The sequence below is a fragment of the Rhinopithecus roxellana genome, chromosome 12 (assembly GCF_007565055.1).
Source record: "Rhinopithecus roxellana isolate Shanxi Qingling chromosome 12, ASM756505v1, whole genome shotgun sequence".
In the NCBI taxonomy this organism is placed as follows: domain Eukaryota; kingdom Metazoa; phylum Chordata; class Mammalia; order Primates; family Cercopithecidae; genus Rhinopithecus; species Rhinopithecus roxellana.
Window position 1 is genome coordinate 9,038,617 of NC_044560.1, and position 10,400 is coordinate 9,049,016.

Genomic DNA, 10,400 nt, shown 5'->3' on the forward strand with positions numbered 1-10,400 from the left:
ACTCATTATTGACTTGGTTAGTCTCTTATTCCATTATCTACAGAAAACATTTGCTCTCAAAGAACCATCTCTCTGCCATCAGTATGGACCTGACTTGATTTCCCTAGTAACTAGGCAGGATCTGCCAGTATATCCATCTTAAAACTGAGGACAAAAGTGAAATATAAATGATTTTTGGATTATCTGTGATCACCATTCATCTAGCCAAGCAAAGGCAATAATTGAGAAACGGGTACTTCATTCTGGTCCGATGGTATAAAGTAGGACCCAGAGGTGCAACTGGCTGGCCTATCAGCTGACTCTCCAGGTGGAAAGACCAGACCTTAGATGGAGACAGCTCTGGGTTTGAGTCCTCACTCTCTCTCTTACACACATGAGACATGATACACTCTCACGCTCTCGCTTACACACTGCTCATGTATCATGCATTGATAGGATACATTTCCAGAGGTGAGTTGCTGAATGAAAGGATAAGCACATTTATAACTGACCAAGTCTTAATCCGTGTGCACCACGGCTTCACTTCATCGCATACTGTTATTGTTGGTTTGTGCAAGGTACCAATTTTATTTCGTCCTTCATCTTCCATCTCCACTACCAATTTATTCTTCCTATGTTTATTTAGATATATGGTTTCTCAAAAAATGTTTAGTGTTTGTTTGACTCTCTGTGGATGCTTTTAAACTGGTACACAGATATTGTGCTATACATTTCCCTTTTTTCTGCCAAGTTTGCAAATTAGCAAAGGCACTGGCTCCTGTGCCAAAACCATCCTAACAAATACATGTCTGAGAGAGAACCTTGGAAGATGGAATAGCAGAACCTTTGCAGAGTCTTGCAGGAAGTTAGAATCTGATCTTGGCTGCTGGGTGTGGTTGTGGGGGAGAGGAGTTGGCTGTGCCCTGGAGCAGCGGATTGGTGGGTTTTGGCCAGCAGCAAGTAGGTTGGGAAGAAGCTGTTTAAGTTTTGTTCTTCTTCTCCTTTTGCATCATCATCCTAGAGCAACAGCTGAAATGCTCAAGTCCTAGAGATGATTTTAGGGCTGTCCCAAAGCCCTACTTGGGTGAGAAATTGACCCAGATGGATGCAGGCTTCTGAAGTGCCCTCAGCCATTCATTCCCTCATCTCATCCTGCACTGCCCTGCTGCCTTGCCCCATCTCAGGGAGGGCCGGTAACAGCTTTGGGGTGCTGCTTCCTGCCAGGGCTGCTACTTCCCAGATATTCAGGGATGAAACCGTGTCAACAGGAGCACCTGCCTGGGGTGGCAGCAAATGGGAATCATGAAATCTTGGACTCATCCCCTTCCCCTTCCCTAAGTTTATCTTGAAACACCCAGACTACACCCACTAGAAAAATGAAATATACTTGTCAACACATACCACCTAAAACAGAATTGCCAGAGTGGATGAGCAAGAAACTAAAATATGCACATTAAACATACTTATGTAGATAAGGAAAGATGTTAGCAATATCAGGCAAGAACAAGTCATTATTTAAAAAAATCCCAAGTATAAAAGTTACTTAGGAAGAGTATAATCATTGAAATGGGACAGCTAGCTGAAGAATGTCACAGATAGAGTTAGAAGCTTAGATTGAGACGTCTTCTCAGGGAAAAAGAATAAAAAGAAAATAGAGAAAATAGCAAGGAAAATTCAAACCAGATGCAGTGGTGTGTGCCTGTAGTCCCAGCCACTTGGGAGGCTGATGCAGGAGCATTTCTTGAGCCCAGGAGCTTGGGTCTGTAATGCGCTGTGCAGATCGGGTGTTCTGCACTGAGTTGGGCATCAGTGTGATGACTTCCCGGGAGTGGGAGACCGCCAAGTGGCGTAAGGAGGGGTGACCTGGCCAAGGTTGGAAATGGAGCAGGTCTTTGCACGCAAAGACCCATGTTGAAAGTATTCTTAGATGAGTACTCAGAAATGCAAAGTCTTTGCTGGAGGGAGAGATGTGTACTCTTTCCCCTAGATCTTTCTTTTCCCTAGATCAAGGCAGAGGAAAAGAAAAGCCCTTGGCAAGCATTTGACTAAGGCTTTATTTCAAGCACTTTTTCACCGCCTCTGTTTAGAAGCTAAAGAGCAATCACTGAGGAGTGATGTGGTCCCAACCTCACCCCGGCAGTCTATGAGGGTAGCCGGAAAGAAAATTACTCTATTTATGTTGTAATAAATGGTACTTATTCTAAGTCAAAGGACGAAAACAAACCGCTAATTCTAAAATCGTTAAGGTCCAGACATGGTGGCTTACACCTATAATCCCAGTACTTTGGGAGGCTGAGGCAGGAGGGCTGTTTGAGTCTAGGGGTTCAAGACCAACTTAGACAACATGGCAAGACCTCAACTCTACAAAATATAAAAAATAAAAATAAAAAATAAAAAAATTTAGCTGGGTGCGGTGGCGCACACTTGTAGTCCCAGCTGCTTGGGAGGCTGAGGCGGGAAGATCACTTGAGCCCAGGCCGTGAGTGATTGTGCCACTGCACTCCAGCCTGGATGATAGAGTGAGACCCTGTCTCAAAAAAGAAAAAAAATCATTAAGGTCATTGTCTTTCCTCAATTCAAATTCAACCAGTATTTCCCAGTTGGGGTTCATGGGGCGATGCTGCTCTGTGAACTGCTTCCCCTTCGTGGGGAGGTACATACAGAGACTGAGAGTGTTAGGAAATTTCAAAGCAATTGGACAGAGTAATTTTATTATTGCATCCAATAATAAAACATCTGGGTTTGTATTTTGTACATTTTAAATTTAACAAAAGTATCGATTTGAGACAGAGTTAGAAAAAAATGAAGAATAAATTGATCCATTACCACGAATGGTTTGAGAAGCACTGGATTATACTGGGTATTGGCAAATTCTTTCTGCAAAAGACCGTACGTTCTCTGTGCAATGATTGAGTTGCACTGTTGTTACGTGAAAGCCAGCATGAGAATTTACAACCCAAAGAGCATGGCTGTATTACGAGAAAACTTTATTACCACTAAAATATGATTTTAACGTATTGTTTTTGCATGAGAGATTCTTCTGATTTTATTTTCAAGTATTAAAAAACATAACTATTCTTATCTTGCCTGCTAGACAAAAATAGGCAGTGCATAGATTTGGTCCACATGCCACAGTATGCCAATCCATGGGTTAGACCATATTGTCTCTGAGAGTTAGTATCTGCCTTAGACACAGGAATGTTTGTGTGTGTTTGATGATGCTAATTTTCTTTTGAATAGGAAATATATTCATAAAGTTAAAAATCAAAACAATATAAAAAGTTATGTATCAAAAAATCTTTCTGTCACCCTATCTGTGCCAGCCTCATTTCTTGCCAGCCCTGTTCCCTACAGGTAGCCATTTTGATGAATTTCTTGCATGTTCTTTGAGTGTTACTCGAAATACTAGCACAAACATATTAACAGATATATTTTCTACATAAATGTGGCACACTGTTTATACTATTCTCCTCTTTGCTCTTTTCTGTTACCACCATATCCTGAAGACCTTTGTCCACTGGAGCAGAGAGAGCTTCCCTCGTTATATAAATGAATTGGGTCTCTTCTCTTTTTTTTTTTTTTTTTTGAGACGGAGTCTCATTCTGTCGCCCAGGGTGGAGTGCAGTGGCGCAATCTTGGCTCACTGCAAGCTCCGCCTCCCAGGTTCACGCCATTCTCCTGCCTCAGCCTCCCGAGTAGCTGGGACAACAGGCACCCGCCACCACGCCCGGCTAATTTTTTTTGTATATTTAGTAGAGACGGGGTTTCACCGTGTCAACCAGGATGGTCTCGATCTCCCGACCTCATGATCCACCCGCCTCGGCCTCCCAAAGTGCTATTACAGGCGTTTGTGTCTCTTTTTGAGTTGGTATCATGATTTATTTAACTAGTTCTCTCTACACATACTCTTGGATTATTTCCATCTCAATTCAGAACAATGCTGCAGTGAACAAACTTGCTCATATATCACTGTGTGTGTGCACGGGTATGTGTGTGTGTGTGTGTGGTGTGCGCCTGCATCCATACGGTAAATTTCCAAGTGGAGTCAGTGACTGAAAGGATAAATGTGTTTATAATTTTGATAGATATTGCCAATTTGCCCTCTGTGGGCTTTCTGCCCTCCTACCAGCTACCTATGAAAGTGCCCGTTTGCCCAAGCAGCCTTGCTAGTAGATCAAGTTGTCACACTTCTGGATTTTTATTCATTGTAAAAGATAAAAATGACATCTCAGTGGAATTTTAATGTGCGTTTCTCTTGCTATGTGTGAAAGTGAACATGAACAGGGCCGCCTCCAGCAAATGAAACATTTGGTGCAGAATCAGATAAGGTGCTGCTTCTGGGAAGACAGATTATGGGAAGGCACCTCCTCTGGGGGAATGCAGAACTTGCTGGGCTGTGCAGGGGCTTTCTCCTGTGGGAAACTCAGCTCCCACCTGTGTCCCCTGTGCAGGGTGCCTTTGTGAAGCGATCCACACCCAGTAGCCCAGATGAGTGTTATTAGAGAAATAGGCGGGGCTGTAGCTGGTCTAGGTGGCAATTTCCCAGTGGAACCCTGAACAGCAGGAGGGGAAGTAGCATCCGAGTAAGGGTAGGACCCGCTACATAATGTGTGTGACGGGGTTGGGTGCACTGACGCATGCCTGTAATCTTAACACTTTGGGAGGCCAAGGCAGGAGCATTATATGAGGCCAGGAGTTTGAGATCTGCCTGGCCAACATAGTGAGACCCCATAGCTATGAAAAAATAATAAAAATAAATAAATTTAGGCAGCCCAGTGCAAAATGAAGTATGGGAAGGAACTCTTGATTAAAGATTAGTAAGACTTTTCAGATAGCCACAGCAGAACATTAAACCAGGTGTGGCACCCTTCCAAACACAGGACGCCGTGGAACTGTAGGGGTTGCGCACCTGGGAAACCAACCCTGGTGACAGGATAGCACCCCCAGGGTCCAGCTGGTGGCCAGCATTATATCACCCCCACTTTTCCTCCTTACTAGACTAGGCAACACAGGAGAAGAGCATTCCATGTGGAAGATGTGGACTACAGCTTTCCAGATTAAGACCAGGCTTCCTGCTTTCTCCCAGCAGGCCAGTAGGAGCTGCTATTGCCTAGGGAAGGGGAGGCAAATGTCTGGGTTTCCTTGTAATAGTCATGGCAGCTGTAGACATGTCAGACCCAAGGCTTTTCATTTGTCATCATTCTAATTCTCAAACACGCCCATGCAGGAGGCATCAGTGTTATCTCCATCTAGATGAAAGAATTTCGGCTTAGGGAGATGGGGGAGTGGGGATTTGACACAGCCCGTCCGATTCCAGAGCCTATTTTTTTCGTTTGTTTTGTTTTGTTTTTATAAAGACAGGTTCTCCCTGTGTCGCCCAGGCTGGCCTTGAACTTCTGAGCTCAAGCAATCCTTGCACTTCAGCCTCAGCCTCCCGAGCAGCCGGGACAACAGGCACACACCACTACACTGGGCTCAGAGCCTATACTTTTAACCCCTACCCCTCTTTGTTCTCATGCTAACAGTGCATAGGGCAGTGCAAACACACACACACATATATATGATTTGCTAATTGCTTTATTCAGAAGAGACCCCTCGGAGTACAGTTTCTTTGGTTAAGCATGGAGTTGAGGTAGAGGAGAGCAGTGGAAGGCGGGAAATCTGCTGGGTGTCTCATTCTGGGTGGGTATAGAAGGGCTCCTGCCTGGCCTCTAGGATGGTGAGGGATGCTTTCTGCATTGCCAAGGAACTTGGTTAGGGTAGGAAGAGAGGGTATGAGAGAAGGAAACTCAGGATTGGGTGGAAGGTTTCCAGGGAAGAGGGGACTCAGCAACGAGGGGTGCTCCCTCTGCAGAGTTTATTGGAATAGTACTGGTAGTTTTTGTTATAGGTACTCTTGTTTCTAGCAAAACAGTAGGCAGCAGCCTTATCACATTCACACAGTTGACTTCTGCAGGAGTCCTGTTTTGCTGAAATCACAAGAAAATAAACACAAGATGGGAGTTTGTTAATATTCGGTGGCTTCTTGTGGGAACCCTGGGATAGAAGACACAGCCCTGTCCTCCAGAAGCTCCTAGTTGGAGACAAACACCTGCGCTCCAGATATTTCTGACCAAGGGGGAGACAGAATTCTTGCCCTTGGGATGCTGGCCTCCAGCCTGGTGGAGACACAGCCAGACACTGGGATACTCTCTCAAAGGCCTTCCTAACAGCCATCATCTCTTCCTCTTGCTAACAGATGTGTTCAGGAGGCAAAGCCCTAGCCCCGGGTGTCTGGGAATGGATTTTGATTGGTTTAAGCCTGGCGGGGTCATCCGTTTTTCCTTTGCAGTGATTGGTCTTTGTGTATTATGTTACCTTGTTCCAACCAATGAACAACAAAGGGAAGTCTGCTGGGGGCTTCTGGGAAAGATCTATTTCCTCCCTCCAAAAAGAGAGATGCCTAAGACGAAAGCCTCTTCCATAGTGTGAGTCCAGGAGGGTGGAACTGCAGCCTATCTCTTGACATTCCAGCTGTAGACACTGCCCACGTGGCATAGCTGAAGGCCAGGAGAAGGCTGGATTCTTGATGACATGCTGGAATGCTGCCCCAGGCCTGGCACTGCCCTTTTCCAGAATTCTCATTATGTGACAGTCACATATCCCCATTATCCAAGCTACTATCAGCTTGGCATCATGTGGCTTGTGACCTAACGCCTGCTGAAGATACATGCCTCTATGGAGAGGCCATAATAGGAGACATAATTTCTGATCTTAAAGGACTCAGGCCGTGGGCAGGAGTCCACGCTTTCTTCAAATCCCACTCATGGGTCAGCTGTCTGGGTACAGCAAGCACAGCCTTCCAGTGCCACCCACCTCTCCTCCCCTTCAGGGCCAAACTTTCTCCAGGACATTGTCTTTGCTTTCTGTCTCTACTTCCCTTCCCATCAGCCACCACCCGCTCTAATCTGGCTTTGCCCTCCCCACTTCATGGAAGCAGCTTCCCCTGAGTCCCTCATGCCTTCCTGCCTCAACATCCAGGGGAGCCTGTTGGCCCTTTTCATGGAGGACCCCTCTGTTCAATTGGTCCTTGCTAACCATCTCCTTACCGACTCCTTGACCTTCTCACTCAGTTCTCCTCCTCCCTCTCTGTCCATCCCTCCTCTGTCTCCTTTCTAGGCCTTTAAGCAGAAAATGAGCGATCACACCCACCTCTCAGCTCTCTGCTGCCGGCTTCTGAATCTGTGTCCCCAGTCCTGACCTCTCCCCTGAGCTGCGTTTGTACAGACAGCTGCCTGCTGGACCCCTCCCTGGGTGCTGGAGGCCCCTAAACTCCACATGCTGGAAATAGAACTACTCCTCTCCGCCCTCTACCACGACCTGCTCCCATGGTCTTTATCACAGTTGTGCCATCCATGCAGCCACATATCCATCCAACAGCTCCCTCTCCCCATCCCTCCCCACTCAGTCACCAGCTCAGCTGATTCCACCTCAAATGCATCTTGACGTTTTCTCCACTTTTCCCATCCTGACCTCCATTGTTTTATGTCAAGATGTTACTCCCTCTTGCCTGCAGGATGGCAATAGCTTTCTCTGCTCCCCTTCCACTTGTCTCCATGGACCCTGTCCTCACAGTGAGTCCTCTAAAATGCAAATCTGACCCTGTAGCTCCTCTGCTTAATAGCATCCTATTGCTTTAGGGCAAAACCTAAATACAGCCTGGCCTGGAGGGCCGCATTGACCTAGCTCCTTCCTTTGTCTCCAGCATCATGGCTCAGCTCTGCTTCTCTTCCTCATGTTTCTGCTGGGCAGCACAGAATGGCTTACCTTTGGTGCCTTTGACCATGCTGTGTCCTCTTCTGGGCATGCTCCCAGCCCTCCTCTTCCCTGACTCTGCACAGCCTTTCAGACTCAGCTTAGAGGTCACCCCTTCCAGGAGCCTTCCTCAAGCCTCAGGCCGTGTTAACACCTTATCTGTTTACTTCCCACTGGAGTCTTTACCACAATGGATTTTCACTTTCCTGGCTTCCCACTCAACTGTGAGCTTCCTGAAGCAGGAACTATGTCCCTCTGTGTCTATCTTTGGTGCTCAGCACAGTCCTCAGCACTGTCTAAACAAATGAGGGCCACTCAATGGTGATGTAGGACTCTTACCACAGGTGATTGTGCTCCCCTTATTGCTAAACTTGTAGCTCAGAAATTTGGTGCCGCATCCACGTTTCTCCAGACGTTTGTAGCAACAGTCATGAATGACACAGCAGCTGCAAGGAGACACCCTATTGGGGCTGTTGTCCCACAGCTCCAGGAGGCCTGGTGCCTGTGGTCTCACCCCCTTGGACCCTGGGCAGCCACCCAGTGACTTTGCAACGGTCTAGAGCAGAAGTTCCAACATGCTGGCTGCTTTTCCAACCAGGCCATCCTGAGACCCCTGTGCCCATCAGGAACCGGCACTGTCTTTGCAGCTCCCAGCCCTGCCTGGGCCAGAGTCTAGGAGGGTAGGGAGGGATGGGTGGCCTCACCGATCTGTTGCATCCTTGGGGGATCCTTTGCCACCCACGCCACAGTGGCAGCCGTAGAAGCCATAACTGAGTGCAGCTTCCTTTCCTGTCGTCAACTTGATCATTTTCCGGAAATCCACCAAATTCCCATGGGCCTGCAGAAGGCCTGGAAGGAAATTTGGGAGTTGTCTGATGATGTGGCATGGGGTTCTGTGCCCTCCCTCTCTGCCCCTCTCTGCTACTCTCCTTCCCAAATGGCTTCTCTTCTTCCCCTGAGAGAGGATTGCTGCAATGGGAGAGAAAACTAAGGGACAAGAGTGCTTCCCTTCTGGGGCTGTCCCCCCATGCTCAGAGGTCAGGGTCAGCACTTACCAAAGATCATGATCACTGCCAACAATAGGAGGGTCTTCATGGTAAGAGTTCTTAGGTGACAAATGGAAATGCAGATGGACTGGCCTAGCTCCTCCGCTGGGTGGTCTCAGCTTCTGCCCTGGCCGTTGCTCCCCTGCTCCTCCTTGGTGGCTCTGAGACACACAGACATACTCTCCCATCCAACCTAAGTCCAGGGTGACTTCCTCTGTCACACTCAGAGCACACAAGGAGTGCCCTCCAGCAATACACACAGACACACACACCACCTCCTGACCCGTTCTCAGCTCTGCAGAATGGTTTCACACACATCAGGCCCTCAGACCTGTGGAGAACCCCATGATACACTAGTGAGACCTCCCCTGTGCCTCATCAGACTGAGAGTTCTTGGGAGGTTGGAACCAGGTTCCTCCCAACTAACTGGGAGGTTCCTGAGATCAGAGGATGTGTAAGACATAGCTTGCACATCTCCAAACTGGATTCAAGGCTGAGAGTCTCCAAGGCACCCATGGAGTCTCAGCCTCAGTATTTTCCTCCAGAATGAAAGCATCAACCTATCTCTGCAAGACTTTCTAACCCCTTCCACATACACACGTTCCCAAACACATACATGCTCACACACCTATGCCCACATACACACACTCTTGTACTTACCTGCTAGTGCGAACATCCTCTCATACACTACAGTCACATACCCACTCAACTTACTCATGCACACACACCCTCTTGTGCATATCAAATCATGCACATGCATGGACAACACAGCCACTCTCAAAGGCAGTGAATGAGCAGGAATTCTGCTCTTGACAGGACATCAGCTTCACTGGCTGTTTACCTCTCAGAGGACCTCAGCGTTGTATCCCCAGGCTGTCTTGTTTGTTCTGCACTCCTGCTCCCCTTAAATAGCCGCTCCTTCTGGGAGGTTGGGGGTAGGTGAGGCACGAGGCTGGGGATGGGCGTGGTCAGTTGGTGGACTCAGGATTGGCCGCCCATACCCCTAGGTAATCCCTTTCCTTCCCCTCATCAGCTGGCAGGACAGAGTTGAGGATTGAGAAACCTTACGTGTCCGTAGCTGATGCCAAAACACATTTCAGGCCATTTTGCAGTCTTTCCACGGAGTAAATTCCCATAACCAGCTTTGGGTGTGATCAACGGTCAGCCACCTCCCTGCAACCGCCTCTAAGGGGGGCAGGGACTGTCTGCTGTTGCCGGCTGTGGACTCATTTGCACACCCAAAGGGACCACCAACTGCTGAGCAAGGATTGCTCCCTTCTGCTCAATGTGGCATTTGGGAATAGAAAAGAGGGCTTTTAGTGGTACTCATTCATTCAGCCGCTCAATCATTCATTCGCAGGAAGTATGTACTGGGCCTCTAGCATGTTCCAGCACCTGTGCAGGCCTCACTTGTGCACCCCACAGTCCACCAGGGAGAGGGTTTAATGGGGGTGGATTTCCCTTCCCACTAACTTGGGCCAGGGCCTCAACCTTCTCTTCTTCCTTCTCTTTCTTCTTTTCCTCCGCCTCTGTCCCGTATGAGCTTCCAAACCTGGAAAAAGCCAGAGGCTATCCTTGAAG

The 10,400-nt window shown here is 47.8% G+C and overlaps 1 protein-coding gene across 1 annotated transcript; it reads right to left on the reverse strand.

The window, feature by feature from the left end:
• Positions 1–5,538: 5,538 nt before the first annotated feature.
• PLA2G2A (phospholipase A2 group IIA) lies at positions 5,539–9,787 on the reverse strand. Its single transcript, XM_010385537.2, has 5 exons — positions 9,661–9,787; positions 8,829–8,980; positions 8,478–8,622; positions 8,113–8,219; positions 5,539–5,948 (listed from the first exon to the last, which is right to left on the reverse strand). The coding sequence occupies exons 2-5, from the start codon at positions 8,866–8,868 to the stop codon at positions 5,806–5,808; spliced, it is 435 nt and encodes a 144-aa protein (XP_010383839.1). The 5' UTR covers positions 8,869–8,980; positions 9,661–9,787; the 3' UTR covers positions 5,539–5,805.
• Positions 9,788–10,400: the final 613 nt, after the last annotated feature.